The 24,355-nt window shown below is 39.0% G+C and overlaps 1 protein-coding gene across 5 annotated transcripts; it reads left to right on the top strand.

The window, feature by feature from the left end:
• The first annotated feature begins 779 nt into the window (after positions 1–779).
• LOC127961957 (RNA-binding protein FXR1) lies at positions 780–23,976 on the top strand. Of its 5 annotated transcripts, none has more exons than XM_052561278.1 (17): positions 780–1,366; positions 4,242–4,294; positions 5,813–5,906; positions 6,937–7,008; positions 8,255–8,403; positions 8,886–8,979; positions 9,066–9,182; positions 9,508–9,678; positions 9,767–9,845; positions 9,965–10,074; positions 10,324–10,410; positions 11,289–11,508; positions 11,811–11,990; positions 12,273–12,476; positions 19,650–19,748; positions 21,467–21,561; positions 22,474–23,976. In XM_052561278.1, exons 1-17 carry the CDS (start codon positions 1,316–1,318, stop codon positions 22,582–22,584), a joined length of 1,986 nt encoding a protein of 661 aa, XP_052417238.1. In that variant the 5' UTR covers positions 780–1,315; the 3' UTR covers positions 22,585–23,976. The 5 variants fall into 5 exon arrangements, with proteins under 5 accessions (XP_052417238.1, XP_052417237.1, XP_052417236.1 ...); XM_052561277.1 differs by having other exon boundaries at positions 9,965–10,122; positions 19,653–19,748; XM_052561276.1 differs by having other exon boundaries at positions 9,965–10,122.
• The last annotated feature ends 379 nt before the right edge of the window (positions 23,977–24,355 follow it).

Here is a 24,355-nt window from a genome sequence, read left to right as displayed (position 1 = left end):
TCCACAACTGTTGCTTATTCATGCATTCATCTATTTACCTTATTGATACCTTTGTTCCCTTTTATATCAGATATCAGTTTGGTGAAAATGTCATAGCAAGTGCAAGATAATAAAAAAAAAATACATTAGTGTCCCTGTCGTGAAACAGATTTCATGATCCAACATCTGTTACACAAAAGTATTTTGGGAATATATTAGTGGTTATTCCATGGTGTTTGATTACAAATTGCATGGTATTCAAATGTTGCCACAAGGTACTTCAGCAAGGTACTTCAGTTTCATGCATTTTACTTCAGGTCTTGAGTCAAAAAGAAATATGCAGGATATTTGACATAAAAAATCAATCAGTTCTGCCTGATGCATCAAAGCCTATAAAGTGAAACCAGTGTGTTTCAAATTCAGTACAATTCATGATTATTTATCATGCGGTTGCACAGTGTTTGAGATTATGAAAGGCCCCAAAGCATCTGTTCCAAAAAAATCTGCGTAATATACATTTTCTCCCTAAGGTATGATATCGGTATACATAAAAAGAGAGCGTTTGGAAACTCGTCTTTCTTTACATAACATGCATCACAGTTTTTGTGAATCATTGGGTCTCCTCAAAAACAAGAGCCACCCAAATATAGCAACTACAAACCGGGCGAACCAAGAGCCGCGAGCGTTGGGTCCGTGTCGAGCGTCCCCCGACGGTTCCGCCAATCACAGCGCGAGGCTGTGTGTGAGTGACAACGCACTGGACCAATCACGGGGCGTGAAATGACGAGGGGTGGGGAAATCAGGATCATTCACAGTCTGGCTGCTCCACTCTGACGGCGTGTGTTGGAGGTAGCGTAGCGCTACAGTCATATTAAACAACAGACGTCCTAAACAACAGCGTTTTCAGACATAGCACAGAGGACTCTCACGAAACACCCCGATATATGCAGGAACAACCGTGAGTTCAAGTGCTAGAAGGTGTCGGTGACCGTTGATTAGCGGCTGCGCTAGCTGTTTTGCTAACACCTCGTTCACATCCACCGTCTTCAGACAGCATCACTCCCGCTCCACAGTTGCCTCTAACGGCTTCTCTCACGCTCGAGGCAGTCGTTATTGAGTTATTGACTTGTCCCGCTGGAGTTGGCGTCGGAGCTGAATCCCTCCTCGTGGCTCCTGTGCTCCCCTGTTACCTTTGCCCCCTCTCCCACCCGAAACACTGGACACACACAAGCGGCCGGAGAACGGCGAGAGGCCCGTGAAGCTGGGGGTGGCACCGGACTCGCACGCTGTCGGAGCGCCTGAAGAGAGGCACAGTCGTGGGGACGCGCCGGAGAACATGGACGGGCTGGCGGTGGAGGTGCGCGGCTCTAACGGGGCCTTCTACAAGGTAACTTCATTAGAAAAACAACAATATTACACCATAAGGGTCTGGTGTACGCGTGCATTGATGCATCAGGACAACTGAGGTGTGATGCAGCGATATGTGCATCTCTTTCAAAGAGGCCCGAGACGTAAGCGAGCTCTGTTGTTTTGGACCTGCTCACTAGTTTTATTTTATTTTAGCTGCAGAACCGCCGAGTACTGTTAGCTAATGAGTCTGTTCTAGTGAGATCTAGTGTGCTAACGTACCCTACATAGACAGGATGGGATAAGCGCACTTTGTTTTGAGACACACAAGGAATTTTTAGGCAGAAACGAAATCTCTGACATTTATCATCCTTGTGTTGTTCAGAAGCCCTGCTTGCTTCTGTGGGCCACAAAAGGAGATTTTAAAGACTGACATACTTCTTTTTTTTTTTTTTTTTTTGCATTCTTTCCAGACATTGAAAGACAATGGTGTCTGACATAGTAGCTCTCAATAATTTTTACGAAACTAAGGTTGTGAGCTTGCATATCAAAGTGCCAGGCTTATTCCATGCAAAATAACAGTAGTGCAATGATATTTTTATAGAAATAGTTTACTGTGCTTTGTACAGTAACAACCTTAGACCGATTACAGTGTAGTAGTTTGAACAATGTGCAGTCTGTGCCAAATATGAGTAGTGCAATACATGTATGTAAAGTGTAAATTATATTGTTTAATATGTGCATATGGGAAATGTGGTGCCACTGGTTGTGTATTCACAAGCCTGTCCTCTTTGTTTGGTCAGCTTGAGTTTAGATTAGACTGTGGGAAACCACTCAGTCCGGCATTTGTGATTAGAAAACATGATGATATTTATGAAGAGAGAGCTGTATCAACTAAATGTGCTATCTGGACCAAACACTCATTTCTGAACCGCTGTGTTGCCTGTGAAGGTGAATTTGTTCAGATTGAGATCGGTCCCACGTTTAGATGTTGTAGTTTTTGACCCTCCAGAATTATCAAACTACAGCTGCAAAGTCATAAACCATAACCAAGGTTTCACAAGTTGAATCCAACGCTGTGGAAGTGTGAACTCCTCAGCTAAAAAATAAACATCACATCCCATATATATATATATATATATATATATATATATATATATATATATATATATATATATATATATATATATATATATATATCTGCAAGTTCAGTTTTTTATTTAGGGATGTACTATTTTGCAGTAAGGTGACAGTGACGGCTGTCTCGAGCTGTTAAACTCTGAGGGACCGAAGCAGGTGTGAGAGGAACAGGTGATCTCGTTGCTGACATCCAACACTTTTCAACCCCCACCAAATACTATTACGACCTCTCTCCTCTCTGGATATATCCCTTTCTCTCTCTACTTTTTCCCTTTCACGACCCCTCCTTGTAATGTTATGTAAAAGAGGAATTCTTGCCAATTTAGTCTCTCCTCTCTTCTGTTTATACACACCTCCTGCATTCTTCGCTGTTTATATTAGCAGGTGTGTTCTTTCAAGTCTGTATTGACTATTTAACAAATGCTGACGATCTGAAGTGTTCGCTCTTTCTCCTGTAAATATCTGGGGTGAGTTTCCCAAAACCATAATTGCTAACCTTTTAGCAACTTGGTTGGGAATGGGAAATTGCATTGCAACCAACAAAGTTGCTAACTTGGTTAGCAACTACGGTTTTGGGAAACTCACCCCTGGTCGAGAGTTTAAGGAGTGCAACATGTTTCCAAAGTCTTCGTGTTGTTACCAGGATATGAGTGGATGAAAACTTTTAGCATGTTTACAACTCTTTGGACAACAAATAGTATTAAAAAGGGAAGTCTGCCCCATTATATACAGTAATCAGCTATATGTGCTGATTCTTAAATGATTATATTTGATCCTGTCTTGAGTGTGTATTTCCATTCTTGTGGTCTCTTTAATAAATGGACGCTTTATTAAAATTAGACATAATTCTGAAGTCCTAGCTCTTTGATTAACCGTTCCCTTCAATCGGGGCAATGAATGGAGGACGCATATGGCCAAGAGTCTCCGTCATAGTTATTTGCCACTCTTCCCATTGGGTCCTGCGTGTCTGTAGTGTCACATTCCCAAAATTGGCACCCTAACGTAAGACTGTGCCTCTCCTGGTCATAGACGTCAGCAGACACTGGAGCATGTGACTTCACAATCTAGTATGTTGGAAAGGATTCAATACAGGACAGTCTATATTAAAAGATCTCAGGATCTCAGGATCTTTTGCTGACTTGTAAATTGGCAGGCTTTTAAAATCATATATAATATATTCGCTTTTTTTCTGGTTCAGTGCCATGCCCTTTAGACATAGAGAAAAGAATACTGTAGAAGCCCCTCTCAGTTGGATAATGTGGATTTGGGAACCGTGATGTGTTGTATGTGAATTTAATATGCTTTGTGGAATAGACACTAGTTTCTTTCCAGCAGGTTACACACTGGCACTCGCTCTGTCGAATTTCCTCTCTTTCTCTCATCTCAGTCTCTCCATCCCATATTAGGCATTGTCTGTATGTAGCTACGCTATGATGGGGTGGAGACTGGAGTAATCGTTTTATGGCAGCTCTGGTAGATTTGTGGAAGGAGGAGGAGGAGTGACGGATGAGGAACAGATTTTAAGGAGGGGACATTGGGTGCCTCCTCCTCTCAACTGCCCAATTACGTCTTGCATTCACAAGCTAGCACATACTACACCTGTGACATGTGGAACATATATACACACGTTACTTTCACGTGTAAAAGCACATGCTTTTGTACCACCTTTGCATTTCGCACAGATATTGCAAGCAATGTAACTCCCTCAACAACAGATGCTAACTTCCTTCCATGTAAAGCACATATGCTGAACATATCTTCTCTCCTTTTTTTAGGGTTTCATCAAGGATGTACACGAGGACTCCCTCACAATAGTCTTTGAAAACAAGTAAGTTGGCGGAACGTTTCCTGTACATTTCCTAAACGCTCTGCCTGTTTGACAAGGTTTTGTTTGGGATGCGTGTTCACACTCTGCCACCTACACAACCAGCAAAAATATAAAAAGACCAGAAGAGTTTTAGCCTGTTAAAATACAATATATATATATGCCTCTAGGGTTTTTAACGGGGTATTTAAGCTGTGGTGCTGCAGCCAGTCCATCGGTTGTATTGATTTGATATCAAAATCTATGTATATCTTTGTATGTGTGAGAGATATATTTTCATATAGGTCCAAAAAGGTCCACTTTTTGGAAGGTATCCAGTCATGTTATATAAAAAATGAAGAGGTTTATCATAGAAGATACAAGAAACACTGTATATAGGACAGTGATGCATCCGTCCCCTTCAAAGGGGTTTTAGTTTTGGGAAAACAAAGAAGCCGCTGGACGCCAAGTCTGAGCTTTATATTAAAACTTCAACATATTTATTTATTATACATGCATATAAAACACACAATATGTTCAATAGCTTGGGGTCAGTAGATTTTAAAATACTTTTATTCAGCAAGGATGCATTAAATGACAGTCAAGTCATTTAATTAAGTCAATTCAATTAAGTGACATTTATGTTACAGAACTGCTCTGTCATATAATTGCTGATGGATCTTATTACACTAAAGGCTGGAGTAATGGAAATTCAGCCTTGCCATCACAGGAATGAATGGCATTTGAAAATGCATCATAGTAGAAAACATTTTTTTTTTTAATTGTAGTAAAATTTCACAAGATAATATAGCTGTTTTTACTGTATTTTTGTTCAAAAAATGCAGCCTTGGTGAAAATAAAAGTTATTTCCAGAAACCTTTTTTACATAATCTCAGTGACCCCAAACTTTTGAACGGCATTTGTGTATATATTAAATAAAGAAAATGTACTATTATTAAACCCATAATAGTACAGCACATGAAGTTGAATGCATTGTAACTATACAGATATTATAGACATTCACTCTTTTTAAATGGTTTTTGTGTAAAGTGGATTTATCTCACAGTCAGCTTGTTTTCTTTAGAGCTGAACTGATAGATCACTTCCACTTTTCCTTCAGCGATGTGCTCCAGTCCGTCTCTGTCAGCGTCTGTGCTAACTCTCTCGGACAGCTCTTTATAGTTCTCCTGTCCCCCCTCCATGTCTCCCTGCTCCTGGCTTTTTTCTTTCTGTCCTTCTCTCACTCCCGGTTTCGGGCTGAGTTAGATCCATTAATAGCCCGATGAGGTATTCAGGCAGGGGAGTACGAGACAGTGACCGCTCTGCTGACCAATGAACAACCACAAGAGCACGGTCATCTCTCTGAGACCATGTGCTTGCAGTCTTGTTAGATTTGTGTGTAATATAAATAAAATACAGGGACATGAGTGTGTTAGGCCATTGAGTCCATGGTTTTTGGAAGTGGGGTGTCGAGTTATACCTGTCCTGTCATTAGAAAGCTGACTGACAACTGTGTGTCTGTGTGTGTCTTCTTTCCACAAGCTGGCAACCAGAGAGACAGCTGCCGTTCAGTGACGTGAGGTTGCCACCCCCAGCCGAGTACCACAAGGACATCTGTGAGGGAGATGAGGTGGAGGTAGGGGTACATTCACTCCGAAACACCCGGAGCACTCCTCAGATCAGCACCCTGAAACAGATTAATCATCGCTGGAGAAATAGCCCTTTGAAATCTAAAACATATTTAAGATTCTCATCTTACGCCATTTCCATAGCGCTAAACACGGGTCATTCTTTAAAACAACATGAAGGTTTTTAAAACACATTGAACTTGAGAGAAATCTGATTTGATTGGATTTAGAAATATAAACGGGTGTTATCTTCCCACTGCCGCTGTGACATTTATGCGAGAAGTCATTTCAGAGATTAAAATGATGTATTTTGATGAAAGCATGTGAGAGACAACTTATATTTTCTTCAATTTCTGTTTGTTCAATCTAGATTTCTCCTGTGTGTCAAACACAGTATCTTGCTAACACATGCATAACTTGAATCACATGAATACAATTAGTAATAAACAGATTATTCTTTTGATATTTGGCCATTTCGGAGTGAAATGCAATATGTCTGTCAATGGCTGATATTAGTGATTGTGATGGCTAAATTGCATTTTATAAAAAAAAAATTGGACCACGCTGTATAAAATTCTGGTGTCTGTTAGTACTATTTATTATTGATCATAACATGAAAATTCTTGTCATTATTAGTATCAGCCAGTATCTTAATTCTGGTGCAACTATAGTTTCTTTGAAATTGCCCAAATGAGCAGTTAACATCACTGAGATGGATCCAAAACCAAACAGAATTGTCAATGTACGATGAATTATGCTTTATTGATGCATGCATTGTTTAAGTGGATTGACTAAATATTTTGAGAATTTACATTTCAGCAACTGTATAGAGCAAGTCTTATTTGCTTTTATTAAATCTTACAAATATATGCATCGTAATCTCAGTATTGCCAATTTCTAGTCGATCACTGGATACAAGCATTCACACACACACTCCTATTATAGTACGAAGTCATTTCTTGCTTTCTGTTAAACACAGAGAGACATTTCTTTTAGTGTTTTCATGCACAATCACCTGAGCTGGTCTTTTCCCTTCAGGTTTACTCCAGAGCCAACGAGCAGGAGCCCTGCGGCTGGTGGTTAGCGAGGGTGAGGATGATGAAGGGAGAGGTAAGTCGGGTCCAGGTGTGCAAGCGACCTCTGCGCACATGTTTGATCAGATGTGGGTCACGGGGTCTGCATTTCAAGCGATCGGTCTCTCGTTATTTACTCTGAAGTGGAGTCCAAAGTGAATATATGAATATCGATTGAGGGTGTTTTTTAGGGACTCCAGTAGGCCTTTAACACACACACACACATCTGCAGCACTGACCCAGTTACCCATAAACACGAGAGCGATCTCATTTATTGAGTCAGACTGATCCCCCTGGTGATCTAATAGCGGATCGCCTTAAGCTTTAGAATATGCATAAGCTAGATCTATAACGATCCTGGTCTAATGTGTTGCTCGATTTAAAATGAAAGTTCAGTAATGTACACCCTTTTTAATTCTGAGGAAGATATCTAAATTATTTAATGTGGTAATCAACATCATATGGTAGAGCTTTGCTTCTATTGAACCTGGAACATTATTGTAAGGTCACAGTAAAATACTGACATTTACAATAAAGTCTTATGATGCACAAATAGTAGTTTTCTTAACACTGATTAAAAACGTAAGTGCTTATGTCTGCTATGCAGTGTTTCCTGGTATAAGCTCCCATTTAAACGTTTTTCCACACACTTTTTGGTTAATTAGGTTAAGGTAGCACATGAGTTGGCAGGCAGACCTCTCACTGGGGAACTGTGTTCTCCCTCTTGCACACATTCATTCTGATACTGGGGCAGTCGAATAATAGGACGAATTTAGACTTGACTCTTGAATGCATTCTAGGTCAGCGAGTGTAATCGTGTGTTACTGCTGATATGAGACGTGGCTGCTCTGTTATTACAGGGGCTGTTCTCAGATTATCTTCAATCGATTTTACTGTGTTACAGGCAGTAGACACTTAATGTTAGCTTAATGCTTCTGTCTCGCACAACAAAACCGTCTTTGAGCAGCTTCGGTCTGTTTGCTGTGTCTTTAAAGTGGTGAGGTTGTGAAAGAAGCTATTGTGACCCGTGATCACGCTTGTTTCATGCATACTTGCCAGATAAAACTGGTTTGGGGTTTAATGGTTTTATTATATGGTCAGTTTTACATCTTAACAGTCTTGACTCAAGAATGCAATGTTTATTCAATAAAAAATATTCAAGAGCGTAATAATCCGGTTTAAGTACATAATCTATTAGCTGTGTGCAGCATGCATTGATTATTTTTTTGTTGTTTAATGTGTGGTGGGCATTGTAACATTATTATTATTTTTTCTCTGTTCAGTTCTATGTGATCGAATATGCAGCCTGCGACGCCACATACAACGAAATTGTCACATCGGAGCGAATCCGGCCGGTCAATCCCAACAGCCCCTCGTCTGAAAACTCCTTTTACAAAGTCCCCATCGCTGTACCCGAGGATCTCCGAGACATGTAAGACACACATGCAGCGTTCACTTCACTTTTTACTCACAGATTGTGTCCACTCAGACTAAATTTGCATGCAGGTTGTTTTTAGCTAACCAAATTAAGCCAATGTTGACCTCAACAAATTGTGTGTGTGATGGGGCTTTGCAATAAACAATAATAATAACAACAATAATCGTTTTAAGGAATATTGTACAGTTGTGTTGTGCTGTATCTTATTTGATGTTTGATGAAGTTGTAAATTGTTTTATTTTCGTATGACTTCATTTTAAAAGATTAAGTTGGTAAAGTGTTATTCATTAATTTCCGTTGACTCAATTTTTAATGAAAAAAAATAAAATAAAATAGAGAACACTGCATTTAGGGAAAAAGAAAATCGATTTCATGGTTCTCTAAAAAGAAGCTTACTCTAATTGTGAACAAACACGTAAATGTTTTAATGTATTTTGGAAGAATTGAATGTATTTTTTCTTTTGTGAACGATGCAGCTGTTTGACTGAGAACATTCACAAAGACTTCAGGAAAGCAATCGGAGCCAACTGCATCTTCTACAACACCTTTACACACCAACTTATAGTCCTGGTCAGTGTTTAATTTGGTTTACTCTCTCGTTATGATACTGAAACATATAGAGTTGTGTCTGAACGTGTCTGTCTGTGTCTCCTCAGTCCACGAGCGAGTGCACGGTGAAACGAGCAGCTCTACTGAGTGACATGCACTTCAGGAGCATTCGCACCAAACTCATGCTGATGTCCCGCAACGAGGAGGCCACCAAACACTTAGAGGTGCACAAACTGTTGATTAATTTGTTACATGCTAAATAGGTTAGCTAGTCATGACAGCGAAAGCCATCATGTGGAGATATAACTGCTTAATTTGAGTCACTTTTACAATATTTCCTGCATATACAAATTTGTCATCTGTGCTTTTTATTTTTTTGACTTCAAGCTCCACGTTCATGGAATGAATTCCTCTGCAGTTCAGATTTCTAATTATAAAGTTGTTAGTGCAATTGTTTCTGTGTTGTTGTTTTGCTTGTCATTATATGCATGCTCCTGTAAAAGTGATTCTGGCCGTGCTGGTTAAACTGTTTTTTTGTGTGTCACACAGACAAGTAAACAGCTGGCGTCTGCGTATCAGGAGGAAGTGAGGGTGCGTGAGGATCTAATGGGTCTGGCCATCGGTTCTCACGGTGCCAACATCCAGCAGGCCCGAAAAGTTCCCGGCATCACTGCCATTGAGCTGGAGGAAGAGAGCTGTACATTCAGGATCTACGGAGAGGTGCTTGTCTTAGCTTTCAGTTCATCTGGTGTTATTGACAAAGTTAATGACAGCAGTGATTTTGATGCATTGTTCTTTTGGACTCGAGACCCCAGAGGCTGTGAAGCAGGCCAGGACGTATCTGGAGTTCATGGAGGATTCCTTCCCGGTTCCCAGGAACCTTGTAGGCGAGTTGGTTTTCTGCTTGTTAGACTGAATGCAGTTCAGACATTGGCAAAGCATCATTTCTGAAAATCTGCCAAAGCCCAAGTGCTCTTACCCAATGATTCTCTCTCGTCCACAACAGGCAAAGTCATTGGCAAAAACGGCAAAATAATCCAGGAGATAGTAGACAAATCGGGCGTGGTTCGAGTGCGGATCGAAGGGGACAATGATAAAAAGCTGCCCAGGGAGGAGGTAGGCAGGCAGGGGGCTGGCAGAGACAACACTGTGAGCAGCCAAGAGGTGAATGAGCCGCCCACATCATACAACAAACCTCTCACTGTTACAGCTAAATCAATCCTCAGTCAGGAAAACAGCACAAACTTAGTAACAAACCCTTTATTTTCATGCAAGCGTGCACACATTATGAGTGTTTAGTCTCTGAGATAGCTTTTGATTTTACTAACATCAGAAATGTTGTTCCTCTTTGTCTTTGCTATCCAGGGAACGGTTCCCTTCATCTTTGTTGGAACCAAGGAGAACATCAGTAACGCCCAGGCCTTGCTCGAGTACCACGTGGCCTACCTTCAGGTCAGTCGCCGTGCGTGAAGGGTGTCATTCAGCTTCTGAACTGATCGTGTTTTTTCTGTTATTGTTCAAGACTCAAAAGTTCAATTCAATTCATTGTAACTTACGAAAGACGAGCTTTTGAAATAAACTGTTCTCTCTTAACTGATCTCATGGAAAGCTGTTGGTCGAACATAACCACTGATGCTAAAAATACCCCCATTGGGGGTGTATTTGGCGGGGGAGGGGGCAAAGTGTGGATTACATGCCACCTACCCAGGCGCCTCTCAAAATAGCTGTTTCCCCTGTCCATCCCAGCCCAGATCTAGCACATTGCCCTCCTCTGTCAGCGTTCAGCTGCTGTTTCAAACCCCCAGCTGTCACATTCTGATCTGACACCTTCACACACGTTAACAGACATGTTGCATCTAGTGAAAACCCACTGCAATAAAGGCTGTCTGTGCAGATCATCCAGCTTGAGACGTGCTATGAAGAACCTCAAAGCCGATCATTTCATCAGCCTCCGAGAGGTTTAATTTCTGTGTCTAATAAACTAAATTGTGAAAACTCTTTGCACTTAAAGAAAAAAAAAATTCCAAATTTTCATGCATTATAATATTGTGATTTTTTTTTTTCCGACACCAATACATATATTCTATCTTCTGATCCTTATTATATTATTGCTATAAAATATATTGTATCTTATGTGTTGTGTGACATTGCATTTATTTTATTACATATTGCATATGATCTTATATAGCGTCATTGATAATAATAGCATACTTAGCATTGCTATTACAACAAAACCAGAAATGATTGCATTATATTACTTTTGTTAGATCTGTAACTGCGTGTGGTTTAACAGCAGTAACAGCAGTGCTTTCTCTCTCTGTATCTGACAGGAGGTGGAGCAGCTGCGTCTTGAGCGCCTACAGATCGATGAACAGCTCCGTCAGATTGGGGTGGGATACCGCGCACCCCCCAGCCGCTCCGGTTCAGGGGTCACCGGCGAGCGTGAAAGAGGTTACCTCACGGACGACAGCACCAACTCCCTGCAGACCACACGCACCTATGGAGGAAGAGGACGAGGACGCAAACCGAACAATGCATACTCTGGCTATGGTGAGAGTCAACTCTATACATTTGAATTATATCTATTTCATGGTTTAATGTAGGTTGAATTAAGATTGCAGGTGCAACAGGGTTAAGACAACCACTAGATGGCGCAAAAACCCACCACATCCCTTTTCTAAACCTTTTCATTAGAGATACATTAATAGACTTAAATAAAAAAAAAACGTGGTGTTTATCGACTGAGTGCATGTTGCATTTAACTGAAAATAGATTTTAATCTGAACAAAATCTTTCTGTGGCTGCCAGCTGCATAACACACTCTTCTTTCTTTATCCTTGTCTTCTCTGCAGGAACAAACTCTGAATTGTCAAATGCATCAGAGACAGAAGAGATAGCAGAGCGAGAGCTCAGGCCTAAAGGTGTTGGAGGAGATGACAGAGGCTCAAAGCGAGGAGGACGGGGCCGTGGCACCAGCGCAAGCAGAGGCCGTGGAGGACCAGGGCCACGAAACACCAACACTATCAGCTCAGGTATGAACTGACTGCAATTAATTAAAACTACATTTTAAAGAGTGCTATTTTTTTTTTCTAGTTATGATGTAAAATACTTAATTAGAGAGAAATGGCTTTGCTGGGAAATACTAAATTGTTGTACAGTAAAGCATAACAGTCTTAAGTCATAAACTAAATTGTCAAACTATGTGGGAACCATGTTTTTTTTGTTTTGTTTTTTTATCATTTATTAATAATGGAATAATGCACATGCAAAAACTCCTGCGTCCTGCTGAACATCTGTGTTTTTGTGTGTTTCAGTGCTCCGAGATCCTGACAGTAACCCGTACTCTCTCCTGGAGGGAGAAGGTGAATTAGGCGCTGACACAGATGCCAGTGAAAGCATGGGCGGCACTGACCGTAGGAGACGTTCACGCCGTCGGAGAAACGACCAGGAACCCAGCCTTATAGATGCAGCCGCTAATGAATCTGACAGTCAGGCAGCCGCCAGTGAGAACGGACTGGGTATGAGACACTTTCAGTTTATTTTGATGCACACTGATTGATTTAAAAAGAACGTTTGGGACCCTGGACCACAAAACACAGTCAATAGCATGAGTATATTTGTAGCAATGGCCAGGATTACATTTTTCTTTTATTCTGAAAATCATTAGGATAGTAAGTAAAGATCATGTTCCATGAAGATATTTTCTAAGTATAAATATATATATACCGAAACTTAATTTTAGATTAGTAATGTGCATTGATAAGGACTTCATTTGGAAAAATTTCAAGGCAAATATGTTTTGCACCCTCAGATTTTCAAATAGTTGTATCTCGGCCACTGTTTTTTTTTTTTTTTGCATAGCGGTTATACAACTTCTTAACAGCTTCCTCTTGTTTCATTTCAAATGAAATATGCTCTTATGACATCAAGGGGTGTCAAGGTGCAACTGTAAGAAATGCTTCATCTCTGCATTTCACGTTGTTGTTCTATTCTGTGGTTACTCACTGGGTGTCTGCTCAACACCTTTTTTTTTCTTTTCTTTTTTTAACTGATTATTTGGAAGGAAAGTGGTGAAGTTATGATGCTGTTGTGGTCAGATGGCCTAGTTTTGCTTGTTTTGGATTGGTGAGATTGTTTATCAAGATGTTTTGCTCATCCTCTTATGCTAGCCAAAGCTGCTTTGAGATATTACAATTTTTAATAACCGTTTTCAGTTATAATATAGTTTATAAATATTTTTTCATAAATATCTTAATATTTTTGTGGGATTTTATTATTTTATTTATTAATATTATTATGCATTATTCATTTAAAATGTTCCTGTCTCCAAACTTTTGAACAGTACTGTACATCCTCTGTAAGGTAGTGCTGGGTAAAAAATACCGATATCTCGATATTAATTGGTTCTCATTTTAACAGAACGATTAATATCGTTTCCTTAAATCAGCTTAGATAGCTGTCGGCAGTCCAATTTTTCCAGTCCAGAAAAATCAGCAGCTTTGTCATAGACAATAGTATACATAGGACCCTCATAGGACCCTGGGGTCAGGAGTTGTAGCACATACCCATGTTCATTGACAACAGAACATGGGTACAAGTAATGGTGACCAGTAGGTTATTATGTGTGTCAGCCTGCGACCTGATCATGAAGCAGTGGGGGCAATAATTAAAGGTGCACGAAGCCATTTTTGCCAAACGATGTTGATTATTTGAAACCACCCAAAGAAACAGGCCCATACCCCAGCGGGACATCGCCCCCAGAGCCGTTGAGAAACAGAGTTGCGACACTCCTTTAGACTTCTATAAAAACAGCAGGGACACTCTCGTTTTCATAGAAAAAGAAGAATGTGGAAGTAAAGCGTGTAATAGAGCAGCCAATTGTTCATCATTTATTTCAGTGTTTTAGCACTCTCGCTAGAGAGTTGAGGAAATTACAATAGTTTTTACCATTTTAACGCATTCGTTTTTTCTCTCGGAAATCTGGCCACTAGTTGTATTTTATGAAATGTGTTATAGTTCATGTTTCGTTTTAGATAATAGGCAGTTATACTATATTTGCAGTGAAACCACTTAATAGGGAATTAAATTAAATGAATGCATTTAGCAGATGCTTTTTTCCAAAGCTACTTAGTGCATTCATGCTAACAGTTTTTACCTAACATGTGTTCCCAACAATTTGAATGAGTTTCAGCCAAGACTGCCCATTAAAAGAAAACAAGAAAGAGTTTCGGAATGCAGTTGGTTGCCTAGTTTTGTTGGTTGTTTTTTGTTGTTGTAGTTTTTTTGTTACGTTACATTTATTTTAATTTTTTATTGGGTTAAATTCCATGTTTGCTGGTCACAGACCTACATCACCAGACTATTTGCCTAATCTTCCCGGTACTTTACACCGCGGTGGAAATGCAGAAAGCAATAGGTCTGGGGGTGAAATAGTTCCTGGGGAAAAAAGTTCCTGGTACAATTGTTCCGGTTAATTTCTGTGGAAAAGCGGCAAATGTTCTCCATTATAGATCAGTGCTCGCAACTCTGTATCTCAACGGCTCTGCTCACCACTATTTTGAAATCTCCACCCCAAGCATAAGTATGCAACCATGGCAATGTTTATCGCGAAAACAAGTGAAGATGACACACAAGCATATTCAGTTGTGTGAAACAAAAAAGCGAAGTCAACGTTACTCTCCTATCAAAAAGAAACCGAACCACCTTGGCGCCTGATTAGAGCCCTTCCCACTCCTTGAGTTTCTCTCCACTGCTAGAAAGCTACTCCGATATTGAGTGTGTGTGTGTTTGTATACAAAATAATATTGAATCAAATCGCAAGTTTGTGAATGAAAATCTAATCGAATCTTGAAATTTGTAGGGCTTGACCAGGATATTTGAATATTCAGTCAGTGGGTTGGCACTCGATATTCAATTTTGAGATTCTAATTTATTTTATTTTTTTAAGCAGCTGCCATCCCCCGCAAAACTGTCTTCATTCGCGCTTGCATATAGACATTTTTTTTTACTGTTGGGCTGAACGATTCTAAGGACTGTCGAGTACAAATCAGTGTTAATTTTGACAGCAAATTCGGATTTAGTCTTAGTCTTAGTCTTTTGAATAACACACCATTTAGTTTTAGTCACATTTTAGTCATCTGAAATGTTTTAGTCTTAGTCTAGTTTTAGTCGACTAAATATCATAAGAGTTTTAGTCTTAGTCTAGTCTTAAGTCTTTTAGTCTTAGTATAGTTTTTTTTAGTAGAACAAAGTCAACTTAGTTGACTTGACTAAATGTTTCCATCAGTCTGTTATGGAATGGTATTTATAAAATAAACATAAGGCCTGCTCTCAATGAAAAATATACATGCTCTCTGAAAAAGATATGCATTGGTCCTGAATGATATGCAATGCATATGACATTCTTTCAAGATGAAGTACAGTATTATTGAAATAGACAACCACCTCTATTATATTTGTATTGTATGTTCATTCTATTTCTTTATTTGTGCTATTTACACAAAGTTTACATTTTTTTAAGTTTGTTTTTGTTCATTTAAAATAGCACTGCATAGTCTTCACTGTAATATAAAATACACAATCAAACCAAAATGTATTCAGACACCTTCAACGTTTCTTACAATATCACAGTTTATTTGCTGTAGTTTAGAAATTGGTAATAAAATATGACAATAACTCAGGGTTAAACTGTGTCAGAACAACAAATTCATCTTGATAATGTCTGATGTAATGCTTAATTTGGTTCAGTCTGTGGTGTGAAAAGGTTGCATTAGCAATTAAAGAAAGAAACACTTAAGCAAAACATGCTCAGGTCCCTAATATTTATTTATTTTTAGTCACTAGTAAAACAATATAATCTATTCTATCTGATTTTCGGATTGACTTTGGATAAATTCTTGTTAAAACTACAAAGTAATTCAATCAAGAGCAGTGAGTGATTTACTTTCATTTTCATACATTAAAGACACTGACAGCAGAGCTAGTAAATTAGGCGCGGTCACTTTAAGAGACAAACACATCCATTATAAAGATACGCATCCGATTTCTTTCCAACTCTTTACTTTCACTGAAGACATAACTACAGACTTTTTCGAACACACTTTCCAAGACGGGTATTTCGACATATTTAGTATGTATTTGTTGTCGGTACAAAAGCAAGAAGACTTTGAGACGAGTCTCTGCTTGCTCCCTGAACACCAGAACACCGCGCTGCTGAATTGAGCTCTTTCACTTTTCGCTCTTTTTCTTATGTTTATTTAAAATGCGATTTGTATTTGTTCGTTCAGGTGCAGGAGGACGCAAACGTCCTGAAAGAGAGCTCGGTTCAGTGTTACGCGAGTAACCAGCTGCTCTGCTCAGTTCAACTTTCCCGCATCGCGGGGCTGAAGCCAACTTGATGTGTTGAATGCTCGGAGCACGTTATAAAACGTATTCTTAAAATACACATTTCTGTTTTAATAAATGCTCATATTAAAACATAGCATTACACATAAGTAGGTACAAAAATAATCAGTGATACATTTACGACCCCATAAAAATTTGGCATTTCAAAAGGTTGCAGTGTAGTTCCCTGTGTAAACAACTTAACTGTTATGAAAACGTCCTCGAAACTGTGCGAATTTCTGCAAACTCATCTTTGTTCTCTTTTCTGTGTAACTGCTGCGTTTGTTTAGCTGTGGCGCTTGCATTTGCCGCGGCTTTTTAAAATGGCTCGGCTGCTTCTGCATAGATCAACCTACCCTCAAAGATTCGCACTGATTGGATCTCTTCTCCATTCGTCCCTCCCATATATTTTCGTCTCATTTTTATTCGTTGACTAAAGTGTCAGTTATATTTCGTCACGTTTTTCGTCATCATATCTGACTTTTTATTTAGTTTTTATTTAGTTTTCGTCCGTGAAAAAGGTTAGTTGACAAATATTTTTCGTCATAGTCTTCGTCAACGAAATTAACACTGGTACAAATACAGTTGTATTTCCACTAGGGGTGGGGGATATTGAGATATTTTTTAAACACGATATGGATTTTGACATATCATATATATTGTTTATATTAAATTCTAATTATTGTTTGCCTTCTCTGTGCTTTGCTAGCCCCCGCCTCCTTGATTTTGTCCCCCTCCACTCGTGTGTTGTCTCATTGAACATGGCGTCGTCCGCAACCAGCCCGGAGGCTACAGATTTAGTCTAAAAAAAAAAGGACAACTGGTGGCTCCATTATATGGATATACCTTGGTTTTAAGGTGTCGGGCGAACAGCAGACAGATGTCTACTGTAGGGCGCTATGATTTCCGCGATGCAGAAAACGCAGACGGAATCCAGTCATAAAAACGGAATTTACAGTTTAACGTGGAATGTCACGGAATTTGTCAAATTTTGAATTAATTAATCAAAAGTATGTCATTGCTCTCATATCAAATCGCGATATGGACTGATATCTGTAAATATTAAGCCGGAAAAGTCTATTTAAATATGAATCCTGCGTATTCTGCATGTCTGTGTTAATGAATTGTGCAGAAGCGCGGCTTCGTTTATTATAGACACGGAAGCACGCGTGATGCTCGCGGTGATTTCAGCGTCTGTCGTCTCACTAAATTAGGACATAAACACATGAAGAACAACTCCAGAACTGCTCTGAGAGTCACTTCATGAGCATTTGACCGTTTGATTTGAGTAAAACTAGCGTCATATCACATCATAGACTGTAGTATCACATACACAGAACTGTAACGGTACGGTAACCCGTCAAAATAAAAGTCTGGTTTAGTTTAAAGACAAGTATTTGCCAGAAATCTATTACTATTGTTCAGCAGAATGTACATAGCCCACTACTACTACTATTAAAATTAAACAAATATAATTTAAGGAATAACCACACAGCATTTCGTCAATGTTTTATTTTTAATAGTAAATCCCCTTTGCTCACCAAAAGTTGGTTTAATTTTCAATAATTAAAAGATAAATTAAATGGATGTTTTATGCCTTCATTTGATAACCAGAAAAATGTAAATACACAGAATTTCAGAGGGGAAAAAACATTTCACATAGGGTTATTTTTAGAATTTTTACAAATTTAGCTTGTTTTTATGCATTTAAATAATAACACTTAGCTAAAACACAGAATTAGGTACCAATAAAACATATGGTCTATAAAACATTTCATAGGCACCTAAACATGTAATGTTTGGCGTATTTGTTTTTGCAGTAGTTTTGGGGGGTTATTTTTCCTGTAAAGATATCGAGATATATATCGTATATCGAGATACATTTTTTTTGCTCCATATCGCCCAGCCCTAATTTCCAGTTAAACAGCCGTGCTGTTAGAGTGCGTGTGCTTGACTTGAATGCAGAAGACCTCAGCTGTGTGGGAGTTCTGTAAGTAGTATACCTAGTAGGCTGAATCGCCCTAATGTGGGACATTTGGTTTAATTCTGTGACACATTGCGTTGTGTAGCCAAAACATGAAATCCACACCCAATACCATTTTAAAAACCCCAGGATGTGTCCTCAATAAATAACAAGAGAAAATGCAGATACCTTATTGATAAAATAAATCATAGACACATGAGTGATCTTAGTGCAAGTCGTCTGATATAATTCCTGACTGTTCTCTAGTTCAACAAACACAACCACAGCAGGCATAACCTAGGCCTTTCTGAAGGCCAAATATACTACAGTTGAGGCTTTAGGTTAAGTTATGCTTAACTTTAGGCTAGATCAGCCTTGATTCAGAATTCATTAAGGTGCAGTGAACTGCTGTTAAAAACATTTGACCAATTTGCCTAATGCTTTCTCTTTTGCTAAACAAACACATAGAATCATAACTGTCTATTTGAAAACCTCTAGCCTGCACACACCTTGAGAACAACCTTAATAAAAAACCTCTCTGAAAACAAGCAGTCCTTTGCATCTCAAGACACCACCATTATCATCCTCATCTATAATCGCATCTGCAATAACAGCATTCTAATATTGCATAACAACACTAAAACCCTGTAATCATCATTTTGCGCAAAAAAACAAGCCCCTACACATTTTTGACTGCAGTACTGTCCCACATTTAGCTTATCATACTGTCCCATTTTTCGAAACCATATTTCCTAAAGTATTAAAAATATAGTTTGTACACACACACACACACACACACATTCTCCAACCAGCCTAATAACAATTTGTCAATATTTATTGCTTTTATCAGACCTGTGTTTTTTATATCACTAGTGCAGTGTCCGTTCCAGCTGCTTCCGGCTCGCGTGTTGATTCAGTGTTGATTACTACCGAAGCTTTGAAGCTCAAAAAAGGATATTTGGATCAGCCCTAGAAATTTGCCAACCCAGCCCTACCTAAAGATTTCAGTTTTTTTATCTTTTTTTTTTTTTTAGCTCAATGAGCTAAAATTGTCTCAGGAAGAGAAAGAGCATTACATTTATTTCCAAGGTAATGGCAACTGAAAGCCACTCCTGCACAAGAGAGCCTTTGATCAGATTTTAAGCAACAAGTTACATTTGTTAAACAACGGTATCCGTATTCTTCAGAAAAGATTAGGAAGAATAGGAAAGCCTTGGGGTCATAAAGAATCATCAAAGAACATTGTTTGATGGCAATTTCGTAGAAATGCCTCAGATGATAAATTTAAAAATAAATCGATCCCGTTGCATCTCATGCCTTCTCTGTCTTGGCTCATTTCCCTCAGAAGAGGAGGGCAGGCCCCAGCGCCGCAATAGAAGCCGCCGGCGTCGCACCCGAGGCAGTCGTCCTGAAGGGGGCTCCACCAGCCGCGACAGACAGCCAAGTGAGAGAGTGTTATAGTTGAGAGAATTATTAACGTAACTTTAGAAAACTGAATGTAACTTTTTCAGAAACTATCAAAAATATGCCATTACAAAAGAAGAAAAATAGAATGAGAATGAAAAAAAAAACGAATTTAACAGGCTCTTCAAATATGCTTCATCCTTTTGTTAATGTTTTTCAAAGATTCGTTTTTGCTAATCGTGGATTCTGAATGCATTGTTACAGATTTTGTTTAGTGTTTTGACCCGAACCTCTCGTGGGGGCGGGCTCAACAGTGATCTACTCTGATTGGATAGTGAGCTTTTGATTGACAGGTGCTCTCCGACCGGGAAGTACAGACGTCACTCAGTGGCACGCATTTGGAAAGCTCTCGCGGTGATTTGTATGCAATACTTTGTGCTTTGTATTACTAAATATGTAAATAATATTTGACCTTCGATCGTCTCAGTCTGTAAAGATGAGCTCTCAGGGGAGACACGGAGCAGCATCGTCTTCCTCCTCCGCTTGAAGTAAACTTGTGCTACTGAAGTAACCAATAACATTGATACAAGTTTTAATCATGTTACAGCGTGCAACAGTTCGTTGCGGGTTATTATTGTTATTCACAAGGAGAAAGATGATGCCGCTCCATGTCTCTCCTGAGAGCTCATCTTTCCAATATGCGCACAACTGAGTGACGCCTGTACATCCAGGTCGAGAGCACCTGTCCATCAAAAGCTCACTATCCAATCAGAGTACATCACTGATAAGCCCCTCCCACAAGAAGTTTGTGTCAAAACGCCAAACGAAAATCTTTTTTCTTCTTTTGTATTAGCATATTTTAGATCTTTTCTGAAAAACCCACGTTCAGTTTAATAAAGTTACGTAATTTTTTTTTTTTATCAAATATAAATCCATAGAGAAGGAGAAAAAAAATCCAAGTACACCCAGCTGCAGCCTGCACGTGTAGCCCCGCCCCTTACCTAATCTGATTGGTTCAATCGTCTTTCATAGGCAAACATGATAGGAAACTTGTGCGTAGTTGATGTAGGACGGAGTATGTTGTTTAAAAAGCTAAAAACTAACAAGTTTCACAAATCCTTCACTATAATGCACTGTTGTTTACTGTTATCTTGACTCGCTATGTCTGATTTATTGAATCACGAGATGTTAGCTGCTGCAAGTTTAATCCTAATCCTCCCACTGTGGACAATCAACCCAATTAATTTATTAAATGCAGTGGGTTGTTCGTCTGTTAGTCTAAAGATCAGCTTAATTTAACAAAACAATCATTTCATGGACATGGAGTGTTACAGACTGTTTTTTCTTCTTCTGTGCATTATAATGAAGGCTTTGTAAAACTGTACAGCGTTTTTAACTTTTTAAACAACATACTCTGTCCTACACCAACTATTGGATTTCCTATCGCTTCTCAAACTGACAGCAAGGGACTACAGAGAGAGAACATTTATTACAACTTTTAAGGCTATTTTCCTTTGTTATTCAGCATTTGTAGAGAGCGACAGGAAGTAATTGTTGAGAGAGGGAAGGGGCTGGGTGGGATTGTTGCTGACCGGATTCAAACTCGATTAATTTCACAGTCTACAGAAGGTGTAAGATATAAATCTGACCCAAAGAGCTGTTTTCTTGCTCTGGGTTATAGGATTTTTCCACTCGTTTGATCAGATGCTGCTTTTTTCCCCCTCGACCTGACTGCTGTGGCTCTCTGTGTTTTTATAGTTACCGTTGCAGACTTCATCTCTCGTGCTGATTCCCAGAGCAGACAGAATCTCCCGGTGAAGAACGAGGTGATCCAGCACACGTCCCATCCCAAGGTCTGCAAACAATACATTTACATTTACATTCAGCCATGTAGCAGACGCTTTTATCCGAAGCGACCTACAAATGAGGACCGTGCAAGCAATCAAAAACAACAAAAAGAGCAATGATATATAAGTGCTATAACAAGTCTCAGTTAGCTTAACACAGTACACGTAGCATGGGCTTTTAAATAATAGAATAAATAAAAAGAAAACAGATAGAATAGAAAAAGATTAGAGCAAGCTAGTATTAGGGGGTCTTTTTTTTATAATTGTATAATGAAAAGAAAACGGATAGAATACAAAGTTTTTATTTTTTATTTATTTATAGAATTAAAATAGTGAGTGCTAAAGTTAGAGGGTCAAATAAAGATGGAAACATGGGTTTTAAGCCGATTCGTGAAGATTTAAATATCGTTTAAATATTTAAATTTTTGAGAGGAGAAAAAAGCTTTAGGCCTGTAGAACTGCAAAATTTGGCCAACATTTTGTGATTTATATATCAATGAGACTAAGAAATAATTATAATTATCATTTATGGTGGTTATCATTCTGCTTAATATTAAATTTTTGTTTTTGCATGTATTTTGTACTACTTAATGTTATTAAAGAAATTTAAAGAAACACACACTAATATTTTGCTGTAAAAGCATTTGCAAATTGATAATTGCAATATTGTACCCAGATTGCATTTTTCGATTTATTTCAATGAATCATCAGCCTTAGCTGAATAAATCATAAGTTAAATATTAGTTCAGTTTTTAGTTTTTCGTCTATCTTTTCTCTTTTTAATAAATTAGTAATAGGTCAGTGTGTGTGTAAAGTCACTGTACCATCATCATTTGTTTTAAGGCTTAGCTTTGGGTAAAAGAACAGTTTTAGGTCCAGAACAATGTTTTAAACTGTATTTGGTTGTCTGTTCTTCAGGAAAACGGGACTAGCGTGAGACAGGAAGAGTGCACTGCTCCGAAGCGCTCCCCTAGCAATGGCGTAGCTTCGCCCGGGGAGGCTCTAGCCCTGGTGAATGGGGTCTCGTAAAAAGTCATCTCGCCCCCTCAAGACCCACGTCTGCAGCGAGACACCACGGCGAACTCTGTAACCTGCTTGCATTCACGTAAACCTTTAAACTGACGAATGAGAAATCGACTTAAATCCTTGAAGTCTATGAGAAGTAAATGATACAAAAAAAAAAAAAAAAATGAACGAATCTACTTTAAACCACACGTAATAGTGTATGTTTATCTTCTCTATCAGTACTTAGTGCTTATCTACCACAAGCTTGCCAAAAATGAGCTGAAGGATGTGACTTAAATCTCTGACATAACTGAAAACAGGACGTGACTTTTTGGGCGTTTTTTTTTTTTTTTTTTTTTTGCGGTTGTTGTTGTTGTTGTTGTTATTGTCATGGTCATTGTTCGTTTTTGATTGTTTGTACTCACTGGTGTGGGATTGTGAAACTCTCCCGAACAGACGCATCTCTTAAACAGTGTTAGCTAAAAGAGGGCGGGGCTAGCAGAGAGGCGATGGGCTGAAGGCGGAGCCTCTTATGAGTGATTGACAGTTCAATCTGTGGTACTCTGAATTTAAGGGCAAAAAGAGGAAACCGAGAGACATTGTGCCTTGAATTTGAAAAAACTTGAGTATTTTCTTTTTCTTTCTTTCTTAATATTTGCGTTGTTCATGGGATTAAGTAGATGGTTCCTGTCGGAGGATTAAGAGGGGTTCGGATTAGGGTGGTGGGGGGTGGATCAAATAATTAATGCCAAACATGAAATTAGGATGTTTGTCCAAGGACAGGTCATTATGTGAAAGGCGTTTAATCTGTGTGTGTACAAGTGTGTGTCCTGTTGGTGAGACATGCAGCAAGAGCATAAAAATGGGGAGGAATGATATCCAAGAGGAATCCCGGATGGATTCGGTCTCTCCAGGGCAGAAAGTAGCACGAGTGTCGGTGGGCGGAGCTAGAAAGAGACGTTAATGAACGGACAGGTTCATAGTGTTGGTAATCTTCAGTATTTCAGCATCTCTTTCCTCGCTGTACGTGGAAGGAAGTGGGGAGGAAAGCTTCCGGCCCACAGCCACAGGACAGGCAGGAGGGGACTGGTGACCCTCTGGGGTCCATGATTGGTTTTGATGGTCTAGAAGGCACAGTGAAACTTTATTAAGATAAAGCCAGAAACACTGAGACGGATTCGTACACACACACACACACACGTGCATCTAAAGAGCATTGTAATACACTGCAGTTTTAGCCTCTTCTGTCTCTGCTGGGAGATCTGAAGGTGATGGAGCGTTTTCTCACTTTGTAACGGTCATCTTGGTTCCTGCCCTCAAATATTATTTTTCTTCTTCTCTTTTTGGTTCTTTCCACATCATAGAAAAACAAAAAAGATTAAAATGAAAGTGAAATAAATTATTTCTGGAATGACACCTGTGTGTAGCTTGGTTTCTTTTCTTCAGTCTGGTTTCAGTTTGTCTGCACTTTGTGTGAAGTTGGTGCAGAACAGGATGTGAAACTATAGTGGATATGAATTTAAAAAAAAATCTTTATATATTGCATGTTTCCTAGTAAATTTATAGTAAGACAAAAGAAATAGTCAAGCAAATGATTTAACTATTATAAGGGCTGCTTCACCCAAAATCAAAAAAAGTTATCATGGTTATCTCGCCCTTATTCCATCTCCGTCTCTATTTTTTTCATTCACAGAAGAAAGTAAAATAGAAATGACAGCACGAGGGTGAATAAATGAGACCGCTCATGTTTGGGTGGAGTCTATTGGGTGTGTTTTCTTAATTTTGTAGTAGAGTA

The sequence above is a fragment of the Carassius gibelio genome, chromosome B7 (assembly GCF_023724105.1).
Source record: "Carassius gibelio isolate Cgi1373 ecotype wild population from Czech Republic chromosome B7, carGib1.2-hapl.c, whole genome shotgun sequence".
Lineage (NCBI taxonomy): Eukaryota > Metazoa > Chordata > Actinopteri > Cypriniformes > Cyprinidae > Carassius > Carassius gibelio.
This window is presented reverse-complemented; position numbering and strand designations above follow the sequence as displayed.

Coding starts and splice junctions, on each gene's coding strand:
- LOC127961957 (XM_052561276.1), top strand. CDS start 1,316: ATGGACGGGCTGGCGGTGGAGGTGCGCGGCTCTAACGGGGCCTTCTAC. Junction 1,367..4,241: donor CTAACGGGGCCTTCTACAAG/GTAACTTCATTA, acceptor TCCTTTTTTTAG/GGTTTCATCAAGGATGTACA. Junction 4,295..5,812: donor ACAATAGTCTTTGAAAACAA/GTAAGTTGGCGG, acceptor TCTTTCCACAAG/CTGGCAACCAGAGAGACAGC.